Source organism: Zosterops lateralis (genome assembly GCF_965231275.1).
Source record: "Zosterops lateralis genome assembly, chromosome: 29".
NCBI classification, from domain to species: domain Eukaryota; kingdom Metazoa; phylum Chordata; class Aves; order Passeriformes; family Zosteropidae; genus Zosterops; species Zosterops lateralis.
In genome coordinates this window covers 1,705,273-1,729,720 of record NC_139789.1, presented here as the reverse complement: position 1 = coordinate 1,729,720, position 24,448 = coordinate 1,705,273, and the positions used below count along the sequence as shown (strand labels likewise).

The window sequence follows — 24,448 nt, the reverse complement described above, 5'->3', positions numbered from 1 at the left end:
CGAAAATACTCAGTGACTAATTTTATGCCTTTCCGATTGCCTTTTAACTGCGAGTTATTAAAAACGGGGAGAAGGGAGATGATGTCCTGGTGGGAGGATAAGTGAGCGTTGCCATGGCAGTGGGGGGATGCTGCAGCACAGCCCAGACCACAGTTCGTGAGGACAGAGGCCAGTGGACAGCCCTGGAAGCCAGGGAACAGGGGCTGTGCAATCCAAAGTCAGTATTTGGCCTGGACGCTGCTCCACTGCCCTCCCCTGCTCTCCCACCTGGCTCTGTCCTCCTGCTCTCCCAGCCGGATCGGGTTTCCCCCTCCCTGAGCTCACCCTTCCCAGAGACGCTTTTATCAGGCTCAGAGCAAGGAAGAAGCTGGGATTTGGGGGGGTTCAAGAGATTAGGAAAGAATTTGCCTCCGGGAATCTCTTTCCTCCATCTGCCCGGGATAAATTGTGTGATGGAGGTGGAGGCTTTGCAGCTCCACGGGGAACTGCTCCGAGCTAAACGTGTGGAGGCAAAAACGCTGCCGGTCCCTCCCCGCTGCGGGCACGGGGTGTTGAAAGGTCCTAGGAAGGGTGAGGAGAGCTCTCTATCCTGTGGCTCCATGTAAGGATGAAGTGGGAGGGTGTTTTGCCAGAGCTCTGCGAGTGCAGACGGTGCCTGTTCAGCCCCTGGCATCTTTCCTGGAAGGACCAGCTCACCCACGGGAGGCAGGAGCAAGGAACAAATCTGGGGGCAGCACGAGGAACGTGATTAACTGGGAGGAAAAGGGATTTTATTTGGCCTGTTGATGATTTTCTTCTTTCATCATCTCCCTATAAAGCAAATGCCACGCAAGCAAACAGCCCTGACCCTCCTGGAAAACCAGGAAAACTCTCCTGAGAGTGTCCCCACTGCTCTGGCTGGTGTGGGGGGCTGTGTGCAGCCCCTTCCCTCCATCCATCCATCACATTGTTCATCCCTCAGTGTGCTCAGCCCTGTCCCTGCCAGAGAGGGCAAATCCCTGCCCTGGAGAGCAGAGGCTGCTCCTGAGCTCCTGTGCTGAGAGAGCTCCTAAAGCAGGGCCAGACCCAACCTCACCAGGTGTCCTGGGAAAGGCAGTGCCTGCTTTATTCCCCCTTTAGATCCTGATAAAGAAAAATGCCAATACTGCAGGTGTGAAATGTAACAATTTCAGGGATTTGGAGGGGTTTGAGCCTGAAGCCTCTCCATAAGAGCAATGTCCTCAAAGTGGAATGTGCCAGAGTGGTCCCAGTCACTGCTGCACCACATCCCTGACACAGGAGCTCCTGCCTGAGGCTGTTCCTGCCCGTGCTGACGTGGGGGGCTCGGGATAACCCCCACAGGCAGGGCCAGAGCCCGAGGGTCTTTTGCAGTTCCCCAGATGGGATTCTTCATCTCCTCCCTGTATCCTGAGAGTGGATGGGATGGGACATCCCCTCTCCCACCTGCCCAGGAGATGCTTGTGGCTGTGACAGAGCTTCTTGGGGACAGGGGTGGGGACATCAGAGGGGTGGGAAGGCAGTGGACCTCTCCAAACACTGCAAAACGGGATTTTCACTGGGGGTGTCTGAGCACCGCTGCCCCCAGGGGATTTCTCTCACCTGTGTCTGGCAGGTTTCTGCTCCACCTCTGCACCTCCATCCATCCATCCATTCATCCGTCCGTCCGTCCATCCATCCATCCATCCATCCATCCATCCATCCCTCCCACAGCTGGCTCAGACACTCGGGGCTGGGGGCCTTGTCCCCTCCCCGTGCTCTCCGGGAGTGTCACGGAGGGACAAACCCCCTCGCAGGTGCCCCTGAGAGCCGCACCCCGTGCCCGGGGCAGCCCCTGCGCTCGGGGCCGGGGCCGAGCTGCCTTTTGTGGTGCTCGGGCCCCGGTGATTGGGCGCTATTTTGCTCCGGCTCCCTCCGGCAGCTGTTGCTGTTCTTTACCCGGCAGAGCCGGAGCCACCCGGGGGCTGCAGCCGAGGAGGAGGCGGCGGCCGACCCCAGGTAAGAATATCTGTGGCTTTTAAGCCCTGATGTGGGGCAGCCCCTGGGCAGCCCCTGGCCCCAGCCCGGCTCCCTCTGGCCGCGAGGGACCGAGAGCCGCGGGGCTCATCCCGGGCGAGGGTGACAGGGAGAGCGGGGCAGGCGAGGGGACTATTTTTGGAAGTTTCTTTGATGTGAGTCAGCGGTGAAAACGACCTCGGCAGCCCGTGCGGGAGAAGTCCCCGTGGCAGCAGAGCGGAGCTGATTATTTGTTAAGTGCCTGCGATTTTGAGCGTTTACGGGCGGATCCGTGCGGGGCGCGAGTCCCGGGGAGCGGGATGGGCGGGCAGGGAGAGGGATGGGAGCGCTCCTGGGCAGGGGCAGGGCGAGCCGGGGGCTGCAGCTGGGCTTGGGACTGCGGGTGGCCAGCCCTGCCGTGGGCAAAGTGTCCCTGGCATTGGTGGCCATCCCTGGCACTGTGGCCACCCCTGCCCTGCTTGGCCTGGCCAGTGGCTGTGCCTGGATCACCAGCTGCTCCTGCAGGTGACACAGCCCATCCCAGCTGGGGACAAGGATCCTGTGTGGATTGTAGAGCCCTAGAGTGCTTTCACCTCCTGCCAGGGCACAGAGCCCCATCTCCTGCCCAGAGGGAACGGACTTGGGCATGGATCTGGTCAGCTCTGGGGCCAAGTTCATGCCTTTGGGGCACATGGCAGAGGACACCTGCCTGCCCCCGGGTCTGGAGGCTGTCTGGGCTTCTCCATCAGAGTGAAGCCCAAGGGGTGGAGATGTGGAAGGAGCCTGGCACTCCTCCCACTCCACTGTGTGACAGGGCACTGGGCTCAGCTGAGGACTGGGGAACCCAGCAGGGGTGTGCTGTGGGCACAGTGGTTGATCCCTCTCAGTTTAGTGAGGGTCCCTCGAGGTGACATGGCCCTTGTGCAGCATTGGAGAAAGACTCGAGGTGCCCTAAGGCCACCAAAGGGCTGTCCAGGTGGGCAGGGAGAGCTCAGAGTGGCCAAGGAAGGACAGGAGAAGAGGTTCCTTGTCCTCACCGTGAGCCATGGCTACTGGAGAGGTGTGTGAGACTCTGCAGGATACAGCTCAGCCTGGCAGAAATGGTTCTTTGTGGTGGTGTCACTTCACAGGGTGACCTCGGGCATTGAGGGACACCGGTGTGACACCAGCTCCATGGGAACATGGATCATGGCCAGGGAGAAGAGGAACAGAGGCTTGGGCCTTCCTCCACCTTCCTGGTGCTCATCTGTGCCCAGAACCAGAGTGAATGATTGAGAAGCTCAAAAACACAGCAATCATGTGGGGGGAAAACACTCTGAGGAAAAGTTCTCCACCTTGGTGCTTTCCCTGGGTCTGGGAAACCCCCCCCCCCCAACCACCACGAGAGTCCTGGGGCAGCTCTGGCCCTTCCCAGCAGAGAAAGAACCAGACTTATATCACTTAAACAAACCAAAGACTCATTTTATTTCCTTTTGAAAGCAAAGACCTTTCAGATAATGGCCAAAATGTTTCCTCTTTTTTATCCATTCTGTTTCCAACATTGACTCATAGGTTTCATCCTGGGAACTGGTGTCTTTTCTCAGTGTTCCACAGGGGGGAAATAAACTAAATCTGGCTCAAAGGGGGCAAAAATTCTTCCTTCTGGGCAGGATGTGGCACCTGAGGCACTGGACTCACAGATGCCAAGAGGGCTGAGGCCAGTGGTGCTGGGACCTTGTGGTGCCTTCCCACCCCCACAGCTCTCCCAGGGCAGAGAAACCCACAGGACCCCGAGGAGCCCTGGGGACCCTCAGTCTGCTCTCCCACTTCCCAGCTGGAAAAAGCCCTGAGAGTCCTCCCTGAGCTTTGCAGTCCCCTTGAGCTCCTTTCTGAGGTCTGGTTGCTCCATGGTAGCTGAGACTTCTCCTGCTGTCCAGGCTCAGGCCTTCAGTGTCTGGCTTTGTGTTTTCAGGCTGTCTGAGCACACCCTGGTCTGTTAGTCCTGCCATGTGCCTTGGCAGGGAGGTCACTGTCCCTTGGGCTGCCACTCCCCTGGGATATGCATGTTGGTGACATTTGGGGGCTCAGAGTCCCAGACCTTTCCAGAGCTCCTGTTGCACCCTCTCGATGCCTGGTGGAGGCTTTTTGCCTGACTTGGGACACCTCTCTCCATCCACGGGTGACTCGGCAACACCAACGGGGGAAACTCGGCCAGATGTCCCCTCTCTGCAGGCTGGGGGTGCCACCACACCCCCCAGCCCCTGGGGATTCCCACCTCCCCAAATTTGTCACGTAAGGAGCTGTGCTGTGCTTGTCTTCGACAGATGCAAACGCTCCGGTGAGCAGCGACAGCCACGGGAGAGTGGAGGAGCCCATGTGAGTGCTCAGGGTCAGGGTGGGGATGCCAGGGGGGATCCTGTGCCAGGACAGGGTCAGGGGGTGCTGGGGATGGATCCCTGTGCCAGGGCAGGGGGTGCTGGGGATGGATCCCTGTGCCAGGGCAGGACAGGGGGTGCCAGGGGGATCCCTGTGCCAGGGCAGGGGGTGCTGGGGATGGATCCCTGTGCCAGGACAGGGGGTGCTGGGGGTGGATCCCTGTGCCAGGACAGGACAGGGGGTGCTGGGGATGGATCCCTGTGCCAGGACAGGGGGTGCTGGGGGTGGATCCCTGTGCCAGGGCAGGACAGGGGGTGCCAGGGGGATCCCTGTGCCAGGGCAGGGGGTGCTGGGGATGGATCCCTGTGCCGGGGCAGGGTCAGGGGGCCGAGCTGGGGCTGTCCTGCAGTGACATTCTGTCCGGCAGAGCTGCAGCACGTCCATCCCGGGGCAGCTGAAGGTCCCCCAGCTGTCGCTGTCACTGATCCGTGCCGGTGGGCAGCTCTCCCTGGTGGCACTGACCAACACCCAGCCCGGCCACCAAAGCCGCGCTCAGCACCGAGCCCGAGCACAGCGCGGCTCCCTCCGCTCCCCACACACCGAGCCCGCCCTCAGGGGACGCTGCAGCCCCAGTCCAGCCCCGAGGGCTGCTCCGGGGGGATCCCAAGCACAGCCTGGGGACCCTCAGTCCTCAGCCCACCCGTGTGTGCCGAGGCTAACTCGTGGCCAAATCCAGCTTAAATAACGTAAAATACAGCCCTGACTAAGGCTGTTGAGGTGAACACACGCCCCAGGTGCTGCAGGAACCGGGTTGGTGCCTCTCGCTGGGGCAGCACCGGCTCAGCCCGGGGACCCCCAGAGCAGCGTGTCCCTGTCCCCCCGGCCACGCTCCGCGCCCTCCCCGCAGGGAATAGAGGAGCAAAGTCCCGGCGCGGTGTCTCCGAGCAGGACCCGGACCAGCCCGAGGCAGAGCCAGCAGCCGGACATGCCAGAGCCAGCCCCGCTCGGCGGGGACAGGAAAGCGGCCGAGAAGAAGCGGGTGGAGAAGGTGGGAGCCAAGGGCGGCGCTGCCGGGCCTCCAGGTGGGTGTGTGGGAAAGCCCTTCCCTGCCCCAGAATGGCCACCCTGCCCCCGGGTGGCCACAGAGGGACAATCCCGGGTCCGCAGGCAGCCCATGGAGCAGGGACAGGAGGAGCTGTGCTCTCCACAGTCCCCGGGGAAATCAGTGACACGGGGATGGAGACGGGGCTCCTCAGCCAGACCCTCCACTTCCTCCTCCTCCTTCTCTCCACCCTGCCCAGATTTGCTGCTGGAGGAGGAGCACGGGCAGAGCTTTTCCCAGCTTGATCCCCAGGACACTCTAACTCCACCATGGCCCAAACCCCTGGGTCTCGGCCCCCGGGACTCTTGTCTCCACTCCTGCAGTGCAAACAGGTGGCAGGAGCAGCTCCTGTCCCTGTCCCTGTCCCTGTCCCTGTCCCTGCCCTGAGTGGGCTGTGCAGGAGGATGTTAAGAGCTCTTCCCACTCCCCAGTTCAGAGCTCTTTGCCTCTTCCCAGTTCCCTCCAGTAACATTTTTCCGTGGGGGCGCAGTCCCCAGGAGCCTCCCCGTGCAGAGCAAGGTGGAGCCGCCCGGCCTGGACGCTGCGGAGGAGCCGCTGCTCTGGGAAGGGCTCACCCTCAACAAGTGCATCCTGGTGGCCTCTGTCGTCGCCCTGCTCAGCGTCACCTTCCAGCTGCTCCAAGGTGAGTCGGGAGCCGCACGGAGCGGGAAGGGGCGGCCAGACCGTGCTGCACCGCCCGGCTCCTGTCTGTCCCCTCCTCTCTTGCAGCGCCATGCTCCAAGGAGGGGCTCGCCCGCGGCCGGCAGGAACCTCCGCCCCCTCCCATTCCCGGTGGGTCCAAGGCTCCTTCCCCCCCGGATCCCCCGGATCCAGCCTGAGACAGGCGCACACCGCAGGGCGGGCTGGCCCTGGGAGCCCCTGTCTGGGATATCCCCCCAAACACACTGACAGTGTCCCTGTCCCCTCCCAGAGGTGGTGAGCCCCAAGGCGGAGGAGATCCCGGAGGTGGTGACTGCCCCGCCCGCGCCGCCAGCAGAGAGCAGCGCGCTGGAGGATGACGGTGATGACGAAGACGAGGACGATGACTATGACAGCGAAGCTGACAGCAACCTGGTGCGGGTCAGGGGGGCACCTCCCGGGGCAGGGAGCTGCTTGTCCCCGGGGAGAGGGATGGAGAGGGAACCCGGTCCCTGGGCTGCATCATCAGTTCCTGGTCCCCTCTGTCCCCACAGGCAGAACCCTGGATCTTCAAGAAGTGGTTTGGCCGAACAACACCAGAGGATGAGGACAAGGATGAGGACAAGGGTGAGGACAAGGATGAGGAGGACAAGGACGAAGAACCTGCAGATGTCCCCGAGGTGCCAATGGCTGTGATGGAGGGGAAGAAGAGCCAGGAGAAGCAGGAGAAGAAGGTGGAGAAGGAGGAGAAGGAGGAGGAGGAGGAGGAAGAAGAGGAGGAGAAGGAGGAAGAAAAAGAGGAGAATGAGGAGGAAGAGGAAAAAGAGGAGGAGGAGGAGGAAGAGGAGGAGAAGGAGGAGAAGAAGAAGGAGGAGAAGAAGGAGAAGGCCCGGGAAGGCCGTGCTGTGCATGCAGAGAGGAGCAGCCGGAGGGAGGCACGAGCCAAGGACAGGAGCCAGGGGGACAAACCTGGCAGAGCCCTCAGGGCCGCCAGGGAACACGAGCAGCAGTTCCAGAAGAAGCGAGACCGGGAGAGGAAGGAGAGGAAGGAGAGACGGCGGGAGCGGGATGAGTCCAGGAGGGAGGGCTGGAAGGGCCGTCCCGGCAGGGCTGACGGCGGCCGGGAGAGCCCGAGGCGGGACTGGAAGCAGCAGAAGGGCAGGAAGCCCTGGGAGCCGGCGCCGGGCAGGGACGGCAGGACCAGGGAGGGCAAGAGGCGGGACTGAGGCCGGGGCGGGCGCGGGGCTCGGTGACGCTGGATCCAGGGGGATCCAATCCCACCCCTGCCCCCGGCAAGGGACCCCGCCCCTGCCTGCCCTCCAGACACCCCCGGCTGTGCAGCACCCCAGGACCCCCGAGCAGCAGCAGAGCAGCCCAGGAGCCTGGCACCAGCCTCCCCGGGGACTTTGCCCCCCCTGGATCAAAGGCGACCTGAAAGGACTCATGGAAGGAGCTTCTTTGGGCCTCGTTACTTCTCCATCCCCACCCCAGATCCCTCTGCAGCTCATCTCCACTCGTGGTTCCAGGGCGGTGCAGGGATCCCAGTGAACAGAGTTGTGTCCAGACTGTGCAGCTCTTGGGTTAATGGTTTTATTAAAAGCAAATCAAGAGAGAAGAATATTCTGGGTTACGGAACCAGGCTGCAGCCGTCCTCAGAGGGACATCGGGGACAGACCCCCCACCTCACCCCATTGCTGCGGGGTGGCCCAGAAGGTGCTGGTGACAGAGCAGGGCTGGAGCCCTTCCCCAGGGATCCCTGCGGGCCTCGCCTTCTCCGAGTCGCTTTTAGGAAGGAAACACAAGAGCAATATCACACAGCCAGAGACGTTCACAGCCCCGACCCATGGCAGGTTTCAGTATTTGCTAAATCAACAGTGGTTAAAATAAACTATTTTCATTTTTAATAAGGTATTCAACTGGATGTTTTAAAAAAAATAGGAAAAAGAAAAGGAAAATGAGAAAAGCCCTTGTCCCTGGTTATGTGTTTTGTCCCTGGTTATGTGTGTGTGTGTTTTCTGCACCCCCCGAAGCCGAGGGGCTCAGGGCTAATCCTGGGGCTGGGTCTGGTGGGTACCAGCCCCCAGCCGTGCCTCCCCGTGGGGACACTGCAAAACCCAAGGAGGCGTAGCCAGGACAAGCCCAGGAGCTGCTTCCCGCGGGTTTGGATCCCCGGCTGAGGGCTGGGCTCGGCTGGAAGATGATCTGGGGCAGGCGGCCCGCGCTGACGCCGGCGGGGACGCGCAGCAGGTGCTCTGGCAGCCGTTCGCTCCCGCTCCCATGAATGGTGCGAGCAGCCCGGGAGGTGTAACGGGATCGCTCCCTCCCTCCTCCCCCGGCCCCGGCAGCGGGGTCAGCGCGGGGTGACGCAGATGTGACCTGGCCGGGAGCCCCAAGGCACGGCCAGGGCTCCTCACGGCCCCGGTTCACACAGAGACGTGTCCCCAGGGCACGGCTGCTCCCTGCCAGGGGATTCGGCCTCTTGCTCTGCTGTCACAGGGGGAGCCGGGGGGAGCAGTGATGGGCCGTGGGCTGGGAATGGCCAGAGGACGCTGCAAGGCTTGGAGGGAGCAGCACCTGCCCTTCCCAGCCACTACAGGAGCAGAGAGTGAGGGATAAATAAGAGTGGTCCTGCCTGGATCTGCCAAGCTTTGCCCCCTCCCCACGGCCCTGCCGTGCCCGTGCCCAGCCCAAACTGCCCCCCGGGAGCGGGGACAGCCCCAGAGGAACACGGAGCGGCCCCAGGGACAGGCGTGGATGAACCCAGAACCAGAGCGACGCTAACGAGCCAAACCACGGGGAAAGGACACGCGGGGAGCTCCCGTCTCTGGCGAGAAGCACCAGATCCCGAGCCGGGAGGGCAAACCGGGAGAGGGGCCGGGCCGGGGCGGGCGGGGAGGCCGGCGGGAGCCTCACCGGCAGCCGCACTCCTCTGCCACCATGTTGGGGAACTTGCGGATCTCCAGGCCGTCCGAGGAGAGGCTGATGATGAGCTGGTCCGAGTAGCGCACGGGCACGCAGCAGGGCGCCCTGCGCAGCGGCGAGCCGCGCTCCTGCACGCCCAGCAGCAGCACCGTGTGCGAGAAGTAGCTGGGGACGCGCGTGGACAGCGGCAGCCGGCACGGCCCCTCGCAGTTGTTGGCCGCGTACACGGTGGGCATGACGATGAAGTGGCGGTCGCGCAGGTCGATGGTGAGCTCCTGCAGGCGGCAGTGCGCCTGGTGCCGAGCGCTGCGGTTCTGCCGCTGCACCTTCCTGCGCTCCTGCCAGCGCGCCCGCACCGACTGCAGCGCCTTGAGCAGCAGCAGCGTGCGCAGCTTCCGAGAGCCCGGGCCCCGCTCGGCCGCCCCGGCCTGCCCCGGCCCCGCAGGGTAATAGCAGAAGGTCAGGAGGTGCTGGAAAAGCGCCGCGTTGGCTCGGAAAGCCGGGATGTCCCTGAGCTCCTGGATGACCAGCTGCAGTTTGCCCAGCAGCAGCTGCAGCACGGTGTCCTCGGGCTGCCAGTCCCCCAGGTGCTGCTCCAGCACGGCCCCGCTGTCCTGGGGCAGCAGCAGCACCGAGGGCTCCTCCGACTGCACCAGCCGCTCCAGCGCCGCCTCCTCCGACAGGTTGAGCAGCTGGTGAGGGAGGGTCTCCATCACCTCGAAGTCCAGCCTGTGGTGGGCGCTGGGCTGGGGGGGCGGCTCGCTGGAGGAGCTCAGGAGCTGCCGGATGAAGCGGGTCAGGATCCCCAGGAACTGGGCGCTGCCGGGGGACGAGGCGTTGCCTTGGCTCGGGGCCGTGGGGGTCGGCAGCTCCTCGGGCCCGGCCTGGGGTGGGCTGCAAGAACACAGGAGAGTCACAGGGGCCCCGTGTACCCCGGGGGTCCCACCAGGCCGTGCCCTACAGCCGTCCATGGTCCCACAGCTGGGGCTGCCCCGTCCCAGTTCATCTCCCAGCCCCTGTGTTTTCCCGTCCTGCAGCCACGGCCACGGACCTGAGCTGTGGGTACGGAGCCGTGTCCAGCACCCTCTCAGCAGAGAGGTAGGAGGATGGAGCCAAATCATCCTCTTCCTCCTCCAGCTGCCGGGACTCGGCCAGCAGCAGCAGCACCGGGGTCATCCGGGTGAAACATTTGTCATCGGAGCCGAAGAGGAGCTGCTGCACCTCCGAGCGGGGCAGGGCGGCACCTGCTGCGGCAGCGAGAGGGGAGGACTCTGCTCTGGGGTCTCCCGCACGTCCCCACCGCCTCTCGTGGGACTCAGAGGACCCCAAACGTCCGAGCGAGGACACGAGGGCAGGTGCCCTGCTGTCCCCAGGGTGTCCCCGGGGTGTCCCCGTCCCTACCTCCCGCTCCGCCGTGGATGGTCAGCGAAGCCGAGAAGCGGAGCCGCTCCGCGCTGCGGGTGACCGAGGCTGCGGCGGCTGCCAGGGCCAAGTACTGCGTGTCCCTGGAGAGGCAGAGCCTCTGCACCGAGACAGAAAACACAGAAACCCGAGGGGTGGGTGAGACATCACGGGGGACACACTGACATGAGCCCCCGCTCTGGTCCCTGCGGGCTCCGGGTCACCCAGGAGCAGCGACACAGAGCGTGGGGACCCCCGGGAGCTTCGCCCCAGCCCCAGAGCTGCCCCGGGGGTCGCGGGGTGCAGGGAACCCACTGAACCCCCGAGGGGCAGGCGGGGGATCAGGACCGCAGACCGGGCTGGGCACCCCGGGCAGCCCCTGCTGGGGACGGGGTAAGAGCTCCATCTTCAGGCCCGGCAGGAGCGGGAGACGGGGCGGAGGGGCTGGGAGGGGATGGCAAAGGGACGGGGCGGGGTTGGCGAAGGGGCTGGAGGGGGGACAAAGGGGCTGGGAGGGGATTCTGAATAGATTGGGAGGAGACTGTGAATGGATTGAGAGGGGACTGTGAATGGACTGGGAGGGGATAGCAAAGCGTCTGGGGGGAGCGATGAATGAAATGGGAGGGGATAGCAGAGGGACCGGGAGGGGTTGCTGAATGGGCTGGGAGGGAGGACAAAGGCCCAGGGCAGCAGGGCCGGGGCACCGCCCCCCGCTCCCACCGGGGCCCGGACCCACCTGGTCCCGCAGCAGCCCCGGGCCGGTGACCTGCAGCTCCTGCGGGTGCCCCGAGCCCCGGCCCGCCCGGTGGCCCAGGTAGAAGAGCATCACGGCCGCCTGCAGCTCTCCCAGAGCCCGGCCCACCTCCGCCTGGAAAACCAGCTGGAACCGCAGCTTCACCTGCGCCTCCCACTGCACTGGAACGGGGGAGACACGGCCGTGAATCCCCCCGGCCCGCGGGGCTCCGGGGCTGAGGAAGGGGCTCCGAGCACTGTCCCCAGGCAAGGAGCAGAACACCTGGGACAGGAGCCGGCAGGGGGAAGGGACATAGCAAATCCCGTCCCGGCTCCAGGGAGATGGAGAGCGGGACAGACCCTGCACCCGGCGGGCAGGGAGCTCCTCCCCCAGATCCCAGGGGAATCTGCTCTCCAGTGGCTCGGGGACGTTGTGGTTCCCCACTGCTCGGGGAAGAGCCACTTCCCCACTGCCTGGCACTGCTGAGTTCAGCTGAAAATCCAAATCCCGGGAGAAGAGGAAGATTTCAGGACGAAAGAAACGGTCAACGCCCTCTTGTTACGGATTAAACTGGAGAGTGTTACTCCCTCTCCAGCACCGGGATGGGACAGGGGAGTGTGTTGAGGTTTTCCCATAAGGCTGAAGCTACAGCCCAGGACTCCGGGCTGCTCCACAGCCCCAAGAGTGAGGAGAACAGCCCACGCCGGGCTCACAGCACAGCGGGAGGAGCCGGGTCCGACCCCCTCCTTTCTCCCCAGAGCTGGGATGGGATCCAAACCCATCCACAGAAAGTGAGAAACACTCACGAGAGCAGAGCAGAAGCCACGAAGAATCACAGAATGTTCTGAGCTAGAAGGAACCCTCAAGAATTACCAGTCCCACCCCTGTCCCTGCACAGACACCCCAACAATCCCACCCTGAGCATCCCTGAGAGCGTTTCCCAAAGGCGGCTGGAATGTGGCACCTGGCTGTTGGTCAGAGGTGGGGACAGGTGCCAGAGCCACGTTGCCATGCCCAGAAACATTTCACTCCATCACTTCGCTGTTTTTAAAGGGAACCCAACCCTCAAATTTAATTCTGTGTTTAAATCCCTGACTTCAGGCCAGCAAACAGCATCACCATCCCGAGCCCTGCATCCTTCCCCTCCCTGCTCCACCTCGGAGCATGCAGAGCTCTCCCACCAACCTTCCTCCAGGTGCAGGACGAGGAATCTGTCCAGCCCCGGCTCCAGCAGGTGCTCGTGGATCCTCTGCAGGGGATGGGGAGCAGCCGCTGCCTCCCCGGCCCAGCACAGCCCGAAGGTGCCCGGGAAGTTCCCGTCCCAGCTCCGGTGCCGTCTCAGCAGTTTGATGAAGCTGCTCTCGTAGTGGCTGAGCACACCCACCACCTCCATGTGCCTCGGGGTGGCCCCACCCTGCTCCATCCTCACCCTGCACACGGGCCCTTCCAGGCCGCCCAGGGGCCAGGGCTGCAGGCTGGAGCGGGACCAGCCCGGGCCCCCCTCCTCAGCCACTCCCTGCGGGCATTTGGCTCCCGGCTCAGGCTTGGAGAAGAGGCGAGTGGCAGCATCCCTCTTGGACCTGGGTGCCTCCTGTAAACTTCCATTTCCCACCTTTCTCCCTTCTGCTTCCAGCCCCAGCCCTTCCGGCAGGCTCAGCTCCATCAGGGAATCCCTTTCCTCTTTCCTGGGCAGAGCTGCCGAGGGGAGCAGCAGCACCAGGCACAGCAGGAGCCCCCTGAGAGCGCTCATGGTTCCACCTCGGCTCTTCCCTGGAGCAGCTCACGCATCCCAAGCCCTCGGCAGGAGGAGGGAGGACGGCGTCTCCCTTTTAACCACGGGTGGCCTTGAGTGGCCGAGGCACAACCGCCTCCCCTGAGCCGCCCCGGGGCTGTCGCGCTGCAGAGGAGCGAGGGAGGTGGCAAAGAAACGTTTTTTTGTTCTATTTTTGGGTCTGCGGCTCGTTTTGGAAACGTGCAAAAATCGAAGCTGTTGCACTCACTCGTTAGGGATGCACGGCCTTGACTTTGGATGTTTTCTAAAGGAGGATGAGTGTCTGGAATGGGATCCTCATGGGGACTGGCACGTACAACCCCATCGGCACTGAAACACCGGGAGGGGAGAGCGAGCCAGAGCAGGAGGAGGGGGACAGGGGCAGATAATGGGCTGAAATAAGTAAATGTATGGAAAATCTTCCCCTCACACCCTGCAGCCCGACAGGCTGCCTTGGAAAAGGGTTTCATCCTGGGAATGACAATCACTGGGTTAGCAGCAGCCTGAGGACTTTGAGCCCTCAGAACCCCCCTTAGAAAGCCTCATACACACATATTGCAAGGACTTTTCCCTCCATGAGATGCCCAGACTCACTGGAACAGCTGGAATTGCCAATGGCACCTGCCTAAACCACACTGGGAACCTGCCCTCCACCTAAGGCCTCTCCTAATTTTGGCAAGGGAAAGTGTCCCAACAAAAAAAGTCCCAGACCCTTCTCTGGAAGGGAAGACCCTTCTCTTTCCAAGTCTTTGCAGTCTGGAGCTCAGGATTGTCAAGAACAGACAGAGCTCCCAAACTAGAGCAGGACATGGACACCACAGCGAGGGCTGGAGGAGTCTGAGGTCACTTTACAGCAGCTGACAAAGCCTGGAGCTGCTCCAAGGGCTGCAGCCCCTCTGCTCTGGGGACAGGCTGGGACAGCTGCAGGTGTTCACCTGGAGAAGAGAAGGCTCCAGGGAGAGCTCAGAGCCCCTGCCAGGGCCTAAAGGGGCTCCAGGAGAGCTGGAGAGGGACTGGGGACAAGGGATGGAGGGACAGGACAAGAGAATGGCTTCCTAGTGCCAGAGGGCAGGGCTAGATGGGATATTGGGCAGGAATTCTTGGCTGTGAGGGTGGGCAGGCCCTGGCACAGGGTGCGCAGAGCAGCTATGGCTGCCCCTGGACCCCTGGCAGTGTCCAAGGCCAGGCTGGATGGGGCTTGGAGCAACCTGGGACAGTGGGGGGTGTCTCTGCCCATGGCAGGGGGTGGCACAAGGTGGGATTTAAGGTCCCTCCCAATCAAACCAGTCTGGGATTCTGTGTCTGACTGGGACCAGCCCAGCCCAGCCCAGCAGCAGCAGAGATGAAGGCTTTGATTCCCCCATCAAGGGGGTGCAGCTGTAGGGCTCTTGTGGTGCCTCAACCTCACCCACTGACACCCCCCCCTCCCCCGCCCCAGATTCCCCAGTTCAAGAACTTGGGAAAGGCCAGAAAAATGGCAGAACTGCTGCTGCTTTTCTATGGGAACCAAGTGATGGTTGGAAGGAAACATTCAGGATAAATAAACCCACAGAGAACTAAAAACTTGCCTGAACAGAGCTGTCAGTGGGAGGAGAACACACAATAAAATCGTGTGACAGCAGGTACTACCCCCTAGTACTGACACTTAATGAATTATAATAATAAACTAAGATTCAATATCACTAACAGGAGCCTTTCTACATCCCCCCTCAGTGAATGAACAGAGATGAAGGGCTTTGGTTGAATCAAAACTGATTAATGGGGGATAATTAATGGGACACTCATCAGGCAGCCTGAGGAGGATACATCCAAGCTGATGGAGATATCCAGTCAGGAGGGGGTGCCTTGAGATTCCCAATCCTTTGCCTCTTCTATGGAGAATTTCCAAAATATAACCAGCCTGGGAATGTTTCCTGTATCTGAGGGGTAAGGAAAGTGAACTCACAGCAGCCCAGGAAACCAGAGGGAAAGGAAAATCAAAAATCTTTTAATGAACCTAGAGAATCCAGGCAAGCTTCCATACATACAAAAAGGAGCTGTTCCCTGAACGGGGGGTGAGCTGCAGCTAAAAGGACACAAATCCCAGGGAATGGAGTCCAGGAGGGGCTTCAGTTGGAGGGAGGGGGAGGGGGGATGGTGCCCGGCCCCTCCGTGGGCAGCGGCGGCCGCATCATGGGGGGCAGGGGGGCGGGGGGGGGCACCCCGGGGGCGGGGGGCAGCTGGGGGGGCACCGGGGGGGGCGGCACCGGCCCCGAGGGGGGCATGGGGGGCAGGGCCATGCCCCCAGGGGGAGGGGGGGGCATGGAGTCGGGCAGGGGCGGCCGCGGGGGTAGCCCGTTCATCAGGGGAGGGGGCGGCGGCCGCTTGACCGTCGGGGGCCCCGGGGGGAGGTTCGGGGGCGCCGGGGGCTTCTCCATCTTGAAGTGGAACTGAAGGAAGAACTGGGAATGGGAGGAAAGCAGAGAGAAGGGAACAATTAAATCAAGAGATTCATAGAATCCTGGAATATCCTGAGCTGGAAGGGACCCACAAGGATCACTGAGTCCAACCCTGCACAGACACCCCAACAATCCCACCCTGGGCATCCCTGAGAGCGTTGTCCAAACAGCTCTGGCAGCCTTGGGGCTGGGACCATTCCCTGGGGAGCCTGGGCAGTGCCCCAGCAGCCTGGAGACAGCTCTGCCAGCACACAGGAGCTGCTCTCTGCCCCAGAGCACAGCTCAAGCCCCTCCTGTTACCCTCAGATGCACCAGCCTTGGCAGCAGCTGTGACTGGCACCAGTCTTGTCTCAGATTTTAACTCCTCTGGGCACTGAGGTCCCTGTGAGGGGAGAGAACTCCCCAGGCACTGTCCCCTGCTCTCACAGGATACAGGGGAGCCCCACCAGCCCCAGGCTCCCTCAGCCAGGTGTGTGCAGGGAACACAAGGCCCAGAGCCAGGAGAGGACATGGTGTGGCACATTTATAATGGAACCATTAAAGTGGGAAAAGCCAAACCTAACCTTAAGATCATTAAGTCCAGCCATCAGCTCAGCAACACCACCACATTCACCACTAAATCATGTCCACAAATGCCACATCCACATGTTTTTGAACACTTCCCAAGGTGGTGACTTCACCACTGCCCTGGCCACTCTGTTTCAATGTCTGACAACACTTTCAGTGAAGGAATTTTCCCAATATTCAACCTAAACTCCCTTGGCACAGCTTGAGACTGTTCCCTCTGGCCTTTTCTCCTGCTTCCTGGGAGCAGAGCCTGACCCTCATCTGGCTGCACCCTCCTGTCCCACTTTTAAGAGCAAGGTCCCCCTGAGCCTCCTTTTCTCTGGATATTTATGCCCCATCCTGCTGCTGCTGCCAAAAATTTCATCCTCTCCAAGATCCCACACAGGAGGATCTCTGTCAGGAGCTCTCGCTGCACAGGTGCATTGAGGGAATGGAGATTTGAACATCAGAAGCAGCAGGACAGAACTGATGTCACTGTCTGAAGTTGCTCTGCTCTCCTTAAGGACAGACCTTACAAAACCTCAGTTACCTGTTTGGTTTCTCTGTTCCAGTGAGTCCAAAACTTTCCCTCTGCTTTATCAATTTCTCGGCTTGGCACCTGCACCAAAAGAGAACACATAGCTATTCTTAGCAGCACCAGATTAGCTCAAAGGCCCTTTTTAGCCCCAGAGCCTGTAAGATAAGAACAGTTATTCCAGGCCGTGCAGGGCTGTTATTAGACAGAGGTGGGGGCAGGAAAGAATTAAGTTACTCCCCTATCGGTCAAGGACAACCAGCAAAAATCCCTCCCTGAACATCTGCACAGAGGCTGAGGAGCGAAGCCCAGGAGGCTCCTGTCTGTGTCAGACACAGGGAATTCACAGCTCCCCAGAGCTCAGCTCAGTCTGTTTTTCATGCCAGAGTCCTGCACCAAACCTCAGTGGGGTTTAATGACTTCCAGCCACATCTTCCTGACCCCCCTTCCCACTCCATTAACCCCTGAAGGTTAGCACAGACATCAGAAGGTTCATCAAGAATTAATCACAGAATATCCTGAGTGGGAAGGGACCATCAGGGATCATTGATCCAACCCCTGTCCCTGCACAGACATCTCAACAATCCCACCCTGAGCATCCCTGAGAGCGTTGTCCAAACGCTCCTGCAGCTCTGGCAGCCTTGGCGCTGGGACCATTCCCTGGGGAGCCTGGGCAGTGCCCCAGCAGCCTCAGGGGGAAGAACCTTTCCCTGAGCTCCATCCCAAGCCCTGACACAGCTCCAGCCCTTCCTGGGCTCCTGTCCCTGTCCCAGAGCAGAGCTCAGCCCCTGCCCCTCTGCCTCCCCTCGGGAGGAGCTGCAGCCCCCGAGGAGCCTCCCCTTAGTCTCCTCTGCTCCAGCTGAACGAGCCAAGTGTCCTCAGCCTCTCCTCAGAGCCTTCCCCAGCTCCATGTCCCTCCTTTGGACACTCTCTAATGTCTCAATATCTTCCTTACATGGCAGTGACCACACACAACATTGATGGTGAGGCCACCCCAGCACAGAGCAGAGCAGGACAATCCCCTCCCTAGACCTGGCTAAGGCAGGAAGGGAACTCTCCCAGGTTTTCTGTGCCAGGTTTTCTGTGCGAGGTGTCCCAGTCTCACCTTGAAGGCGATGGTCTCGTAGGGCTCAGCTGCCATCAGCAGGTACTGCCAGCGCCGGTCCGGGGGCTCGATGCGCTGCTCGTAGGCCGACATGAAGCGGTGCCGGGGCATGATGCTCTCAGCTATCTCAGGGTAATCGATCTGGGGGGGCAGGGCAGCATTAACAACCCCCCCTCTGCACCACACCCTCTGCTCCAAACACATTCCCCAGTATGGAGCATGCCCAGAGCAATCCCCAACACAAAGGGAACAAACAGCAGAGGGAAGGGCTGAGAATCCCTGAACTGTTTGGGTTGGGAGGGACCATAAAGACCCCAAACTAAACCAGGTGAAATTTAGGAGAGATATTGGGAAGGAATTGCTTCCTGTGAGAGTGGGGAGGGCCTGGCACAGCTTGTCCAGAGAAGCTGTGGCTGCTCCATCCCTGGAAGTGTCCAAGGCCAGGTTAGAGCACCCTGGTCTCACGGGAAATGTCCCTGCCCATCACAGGGGGGCAGAAATAGATAATTTTTGAAGTCCCTTCCAGCCCAAACTATCCTGCGATTCTGAGACCATCTCATCTCATCTCATCTCATCTCATCTCATCCCACCTCACACTACACAGCCTGACAGCTGAGCTCAGGGATTTGCTCAATACAATCAGCTGCAGAAACTAGGAACTCCTTATTATTATTAATTTCATGGGTCCTGCAAAGAATTGCTCATTTAGCAGTTTTACCTGAAAACCCTGACAAGGAGTTTTAACCCTGCCCTTACCTGGAAGAGAAGGCTCTGCTGGCCTGTTTCTGGGTCTCTCTGCTTGGTGACTGTAAAAAAAAAAAAAAAAAAAAAAAAAAAAAATCTGAGAACCTCCCCCAGCAGGGCAGCAGGGTGAGAGCAGCATTAATTTGCCCCGGGAAACACAAAGTTTCCAACAACTGAATATTACAAGATTTTTCTCCTGCTTTTCAAACAAAATGTTACATTATCTTTAACCAAAGCTACTTCTGTGAGGGTGGTTAGGCCCAGGCACAGGGTGCCCAGAGCAGCTGTGGCTGCCCCTGGATCCCTGGCAGTGTCCAAGGCCAGGCTGGACGGGGTTTGGAGCACCCTGGGACAGTGGAAGATGTCCCTGCCCATGGCAGGAGTGGCACTGGAGGGGCTTTAAGGTCCCTTCCTTAAACCCAAAACCATTCTGGGCTCTGTGTTGCTGCTCTGGGCAGGTTTGGGCCCCTCAGCCCAAGAAGAACCCTGAGGGGCTGGAATGTGTCCAGAGAAGGGAATTGAGCTGGGGAAGGGTCTGGAGCACCAGGAGAGGCTGAGGGAGCTGGGAAAGGGGCTCAGGCTCAGGGGGGACCTTGTGGCTCTGCACAACTCCCTGACAGGAGGGGACAGCGGGGGGGGTCAGGCTCTGCTCCCAGAGAACAGGGACAGGAGGAGAGGGAACAGCCTCAGGTTGGGCCAGATTTAGGTTGGATATTGGGAAAATTCCTTCCCTGAAAGCGCTGTAAAGCATTGGAAGGGGCTGTCCAGGAATCACCACCCCAGGAGTGTTAAAACATCTGTGGATGTGGCATCTGGAGACATGATTTAGTTGTGGCCTTGGCAGTGCTAAGTTTACTGTTGGACTTGATGATCTTAAAGGTATTTTCCAACCTAAATTATTCCATGATTCTCCTCTACTGAAGTTCAGCTGCTGTGGGGCAAAGCACTGCTGAGATTAAAAAGCCAAATTTTGTACTGAAGGCCAAAATGATGGGATTTCAGGAAATACAACGTGAGTTCTGCAATGGAGTGAGTGATTTACAGCATTAGTGAAAGGTGCTGCAGCACAAGAGAAGCAGAGATGAAATGCCATCATCTCCCTGGCAGCCTGAGACACACCCATCTATTATTAAAGTAATCCTCCCTTGCCTGTCAGCAATAAAAAGATGTTCCATAAGCAATTTAAACAATAAAAGGACTCTAGGAAAGAGCCCATATCTTATTAATGGGCAGAACTACTAAAAAGACTAATGAATAATTCACATCCCAGCAGGGCACTGCAGGTACTGCCCATCAGGGTCCTCCTGGCCACCCCTGACTCACCTTTGTAACCTGGGCGCCCAATTTTCACAAATTTCTTCACTTCCACCTTGACCTTCTCTGGGGCAGGCTGGGCAGGGGCTTCCTTGGCTTCCTTGGCAGCTCGTCGGGCCCTGGGGATTCATTTCAGAATTTAAGGGTTACCTGCCTTTGTTCCTGAAGGATACCAGGGGCAGATTGAATCCCTCAGCACAGCATTTCACAGGAATCATGCCAGGAAATCCCATTTCCCTTCCCCAGCTGTATCCATCCTCCCCCTAGCTAAAGGCTGTCACTCAATCATCTGATCCACCCTCACGATAACCTTGAGGCCAGGCTCCACAGATGAATTTGGGAAGACTTAAATTCTTGAAATCAAAATGAAGGGAAAAAAAAAAAAAAAAAAAGAAAAAAAAAAAGGAAAAAAAAAAAGCCAAACCCACAGAGATAAACCAAAGCAAACTAGATTCCTTAAAATAAAACTTACGAGCTCCTCCAAACCTGTACTGACAAATCCAAATCACAGAATCTTGGAATCTCCTGAGTTGGAAGGACCCACAGGGATCATCAAATCCAACCCCTGGCCCTGCATAGACACCCCAACAATCCCACCCTGAGAGCGTTGTCCAAATGCTCCTGGAGCTCTGGCAGGCAGAGGTCCTTCTAACTAGACTCAGACAATTTGCTTTTAAAACTTTCTCCTACTTCCTTCAGAAATTTCACAACTGGATTTGAACTTTAGCTTAAACTGGAGATTTTCAGCACCACTTTTCAAGCAGATCCAGGCTGTTCCTCCTGGCTGCATGAGGAACCACAGTAAAAGAACAATCAAGCAGAATGCAATGGAGGTCAAAGACTACAGATACCCAATATCATAATATTAATATTAATATAATGGAGAATAAAGTTACAGTAGAGGTGACTTACAAATTGGTCTGATGTTTCTTCCCCTGGGTATGTGCCAAGTAACTCCCCTGAAATAAAAACCAACGTAGAAGTTAAATGAAGCCATGACTGAAACATTCCTGTCACAGGGAGATTGTAACACACCCTGACAAGGGAATGTTTTAATCCTCAGCACGGAGGAATCTCACTCCAAAAGTGCAGATTGCTCTCAGCTGCTGAGCTGTCACCCACTGCCAGGTTTAACCACCCCTCATGTCTCAGCAGACACTGTGCAGGTGCTGAAGCCACTGTCATTCCCAAATTGCTGCTGGGATCAGGACAGGCAGCTGTTCCCCTCACCTCATTGTTGTGGAGCGTCAGGCAAAGCTTGCACTCGTAGGAGCCCAGATGATTTTTCATAAAATAGGGGTCCTGGGAAAAGAATGATAGACAAGTTATGAGCAAAATCCATTGGCAAATGGCAAAATACTGCAGAGTTCTGCACTGGAGGAAGTGGTTCTATCCCCCGAGGCTGCTGGGGCACTGCCCAGGCTCCCCAGGGAATGGTCCCAGCCCCAAGGCTGCCAGAGCTCCAGGAGCGTTTCGAGGATGCTCAGGCTGGGACTGTTGGGGTGTCTGTGCAGGGATAGGGGCTGCACTGATGGATCTGTGGGTCCCTCCCAGCTCAGGATATCCTGGCATCCTGTAGCTGAGTTCAGATTTTAAATTAACAGCACAGGAGAGCTTTAGGAGGAGGAAGCAGAGAGAACCAAGAGCAGCTGTGTGCACTAGTGACAGAATTCCCGACTGCAGCAAGAAACACCACAACCCAAACCAGCCCTGAAGAGACTGGAAATAGATGGATACACAAGAGCTGGCAGAGCACACAAATATGTGTCCCAAATATTCCTCATTTAACCCCACATGCTCAGAAACAGAAGTATTTAAACCCAATCCACACCTCAGCCTGGAGATGAGAAGGCTCTGGGGTGACCATGGAGCCTAAAGCGGCTCCAAGAGAGCTGGAGGGGGACTTTGGAAAAAGGCCTGGAGGGACAAGACAAGGGGGAATGGGTTCAAATAGACTAAGGGTAGGTTTAGATGGGATATTGGGAAGAAATTATTGGCTGTGAGGGTGGTGAGGCCCTGGCATGGATTTCCCAGAGCAGCTGTGGCTGCCCCTGGATCCCTGGAAGTGTCCAAGGCCAGGATGGACAGGGCTTGGAGCAAGCTGGGATAGTGGGGCGTGTCCCTGGATGAACTTTAGCATCCCTGTCAACCCAAACCCATCTGGGCTCCCATGACTGTGACTCCCGGGCTGTGGAGGCCCTGCTGTCCCCACCTTGTTGATGTCGATGGTCTCCAGGGCCAGCTGCCGCAGCCGCTCCCGCCGGTCCCGGTTGCTCTCGGAGGCCGAGGCCACGCCCCCGCTGCCGGTTTTACCCCCGGGGCGATGCTGGAAATCCATGGCGGGGACTTGTGGGCTTCAGCTCCTCCTGGAGAAAGTCTGCGAAAAGGAGGGAAAGGAGTGTGATAACTTGTAGCGTCATGTATTTAGGAGTGGAGCTGGAACCAGGATCGCAAAAAGCCTCTCCGGTGGAAAGGCCACTTGGGGAAACTCAGGCAAACACTCAGCTCACACATCACACACACCATGAGGCTGGCTCAGCCCGAGAGGCAAGGAGACCTTAGCACTAGGTCAGTCCCAGCCAAGTTTATTACCAGGAGCCAAAGGGAAATCCAGGCAAAAAGGAATGAACACGTGCCGGTGTCAGGGTGAAGTATGAGCTTTAGCAGCCAATGACCCTGAGGTGTGGGGGAGGAACAAAGGGCAGGAAAGGCCACTGTCCCACAGGGAACACAGGGCTGGCACCGGGTCCCAAAACCAATGGAGACACAGGGGAAAGGAGAAACCAGGGCCAGGGGCATCAGGGAGGGGGGAACCCAGGGTGTACAGAGCACCATTGGGGAGTTCTCTCTGCCAGGCTGGGCAGGTAACTATGGTCTGTCCTGCCAAGGCCAGACCCTGGGTATTATGTCAAGGGGCTGCAGCGACTCCACAATAACTGAACCAGAGAATTGTTCGGCCCTATCAGTGAGGATGGGGATGACGCCCCAGACACACCCTGAGCACATGCCACGGGATGCAATCCCACATGGAGCACATCTGGTAGCACCAACTCAGAGTAAAAGGATCCAGAAAATCCCCCCTTCCCATCTCCTCAGCTACTCCCAAGCCCAGCTGGGTCCCAGTAAGGCCAAGAAGTCCCAGCAGAGGCTCCCTGAGACCCCCCAAAGGAGCCTTCCCCCCTCAGCTGAGGCACCAAGAGCTCCCCCCTCTCCAGCCCCAGGTCTGTTGCTCCCCCACCACCACAACACCCCCCAAAGCCCCAGGGCCACCGCCTGCCAGCCTCAGCACCGGGGGAGGGTCAGAGCCCTCCAGGTTCCCCAACAAGGGCAGAGGCTCTGAGCAGTGTCCCCAAGCCCCAGGTGAGGTCCTCGAGTCTCCCCTGCCCTCAGAAAGGTCAGAGCCCCCCCTAGACCTCCCCACATGGAGCCCAAACACTGGAAAGACTTTTGAGGAACCCCAAATCCTTCCCCTCAGAGCACCCAGTTCTCCCAGTGTCTCTCCCCCAGTCCCTCTCCAGACACATTACAGTAACTCCAGTCCTGATTCTCAGTCAAGGCCCAGTGATTCCCACTCGGGTGCTCCTCCCAGTCCTTCCCTGGCCCTACCTCAGTTTCCCACTTGTGATTCTCCAGTTACCCCAGCTCCATTACCCCAAGATGCCTGGTTCTCCCAGTCCCTCCTCACTCAGTACTCCCACTCCTGTCCTGATCCTACCCCTGGTTTTCCAGCCTGGACTGCCCACTACCTCCCCCAGTTCTCCCAATGTCTCTTCCCCAGTCCTTCTCCTCTAACTTTGGTCCTGATTCTCCTGTTGAGGCTCCCAGATACCCCCAGTCCTGCTTCTCATGATCCTCCCAGTCCTATCCCCATTTTCCCAGTGATTCTCCACTATCCCCAGTCCTCCCACCCAGGTCACTCAGTTCTCCAGCAACTCCAGTCCTGCCCCCTGATGCTCCCAGTACCCCTAGTCCTGCTCTAGTCCTACCCCAGTTCCTCACTCATGATTCCCCAGTTCTCCCAGCCTCACCACCCCAATTCTCCTAGTCCCTCCTTTTCCAGTAGCCTGTTTTCCAGCCCAGGTTCTCCAGTACTCCCAGTCCTCCCACCCAGGGAACCCAGTTCCCCCAGTGCGTCTTCGCCAGTACTTTTCCAGTAACTCCTCCCCAGTTCTGCCCTCGGGGCCCCCCAGCTGTCCCCGGTCCTGCCCTGCTGATCCTCCCAGTAGCCCCAATCCTGCCGTGGTCCTGCCCCCAGTTTCCTACTCGTGGTTCTCCAGTTCCCCCTCCCACACCCACCATCCAGATAGCCCAGCACTCCCAGTCCCCCCTTACCCAGCACTCCCAGTCCCCCCTTACCCAGCACTCCCGGTCCCCCCTTACCCAGCACACCCAGACCCCCTTACCCAGCACTCCCGGTCCCCCTTACCCAACACTCCCGGTCCCCCTTACCCAGCACTCCCGGTCCCCCTTACCCAACACTCCCGGTCCCCCTTACCCAGCACTCCCGGTCCCCCTTACCCAGCACTCCCGGTCCCCCTTACCCAACACTCCCGGTCCCCCTTACCCAGCACTCCCGGTCCCCCTTACCCAACACTCCCGGTCCCCCTTACCCAACACTCCCGGTCCCCCTTACCCAGCACTCCCGGTCCCCCTTACCCAGCTCTCCCACACCCCCCTTACCCAGCACACCCAGTTCTCCAGCCCCGATTCTGCAGCCCCCCGCTTCCCCTCCTCTCCCCTCAGGCCCCCGGTCCGTACCTGCGCGCGGCCCCGCTTCCGCCCGGCGCATGCGCGTTCCCGCCCCGGCGCATGCGCGGCCCCGCGGCGCCCCGGGAGCGGTTCCGGGGCCGC

The 24,448-nt window shown here is 59.5% G+C and overlaps 3 protein-coding genes and 1 long non-coding RNA gene across 5 annotated transcripts; 2 read left to right on the top strand and 2 right to left on the bottom strand.

The window, feature by feature from the left end:
* Positions 1-1,929: 1,929 nt before the first annotated feature.
* Positions 1,930-5,534, top strand: LOC310920086. The gene is made up of 3 exons (XR_014591913.1): positions 1,930-1,995; positions 4,296-4,347; positions 5,255-5,534. It is a non-coding gene; the product is annotated as an uncharacterized lncRNA (long non-coding RNA).
* A 184-nt stretch (positions 5,535-5,718) lies between these two features.
* JSRP1 (junctional sarcoplasmic reticulum protein 1) lies at positions 5,719-7,314 on the top strand (the record flags this gene model as incomplete). Its single annotated transcript, XM_083880180.1, has 5 exons — positions 5,719-5,781; positions 5,906-6,092; positions 6,179-6,241; positions 6,381-6,523; positions 6,643-7,314. The coding sequence occupies 5 exons, from the start codon at positions 5,719-5,721 to the stop codon at positions 7,312-7,314; spliced, it is 1,128 nt and encodes a 375-aa protein (XP_083736306.1).
* Positions 7,315-8,997: 1,683 nt separating this feature from the next.
* Positions 8,998-12,894, bottom strand: AMH (anti-Mullerian hormone; the record flags this gene model as incomplete). The annotated part of the gene is made up of 5 exons (XM_083880265.1): positions 8,998-9,904; positions 10,062-10,254; positions 10,412-10,532; positions 11,148-11,326; positions 12,330-12,894. The coding sequence occupies 5 exons, from the start codon at positions 12,892-12,894 to the stop codon at positions 8,998-9,000; spliced, it is 1,965 nt and encodes a 654-aa protein (XP_083736391.1).
* A 1,988-nt stretch (positions 12,895-14,882) lies between these two features.
* Positions 14,883-24,401, bottom strand: SF3A2 (splicing factor 3a subunit 2). 2 transcript variants are annotated; one of them, XM_083879918.1, is made up of 9 exons: positions 24,356-24,401; positions 21,810-21,974; positions 20,828-20,899; positions 20,510-20,556; positions 19,607-19,716; positions 18,296-18,345; positions 17,540-17,680; positions 16,450-16,518; positions 14,883-15,356 (listed from the first exon to the last, which is right to left on the bottom strand). In XM_083879918.1, the coding sequence occupies exons 2-9, from the start codon at positions 21,933-21,935 to the stop codon at positions 15,024-15,026; spliced, it is 948 nt and encodes a 315-aa protein (XP_083736044.1). In that variant the 5' UTR covers positions 21,936-21,974; positions 24,356-24,401; the 3' UTR covers positions 14,883-15,023. The 2 variants fall into 2 exon arrangements, with proteins under 2 accessions (XP_083736044.1, XP_083736043.1); XM_083879917.1 differs by having other exon boundaries at positions 24,278-24,357.
* Between the last annotated feature and the right edge of the window lie 47 nt (positions 24,402-24,448).

What these genes read in the sequence shown, in the direction of transcription:
- SF3A2 (XM_083879918.1), bottom strand. Translation starts at nt 21,935, where the DNA reads ATGGATTTCCAGCATCGCCCCGGGGGTAAAACCGGCAGCGGGGGCGTG. An exon ending in AGACCATCGACATCAACAAG is followed by an intron (nt 20,900 to 21,809) that starts GTGGGGACAGCA and finishes TTCTTTTCCCAG; the next exon opens with GACCCCTATTTTATGAAAAA. An exon ending in AAGAAACATCAGACCAATTT is followed by an intron (nt 19,717 to 20,509) that starts GTAAGTCACCTC and finishes ATGAATCCCCAG; the next exon opens with GGCCCGACGAGCTGCCAAGG.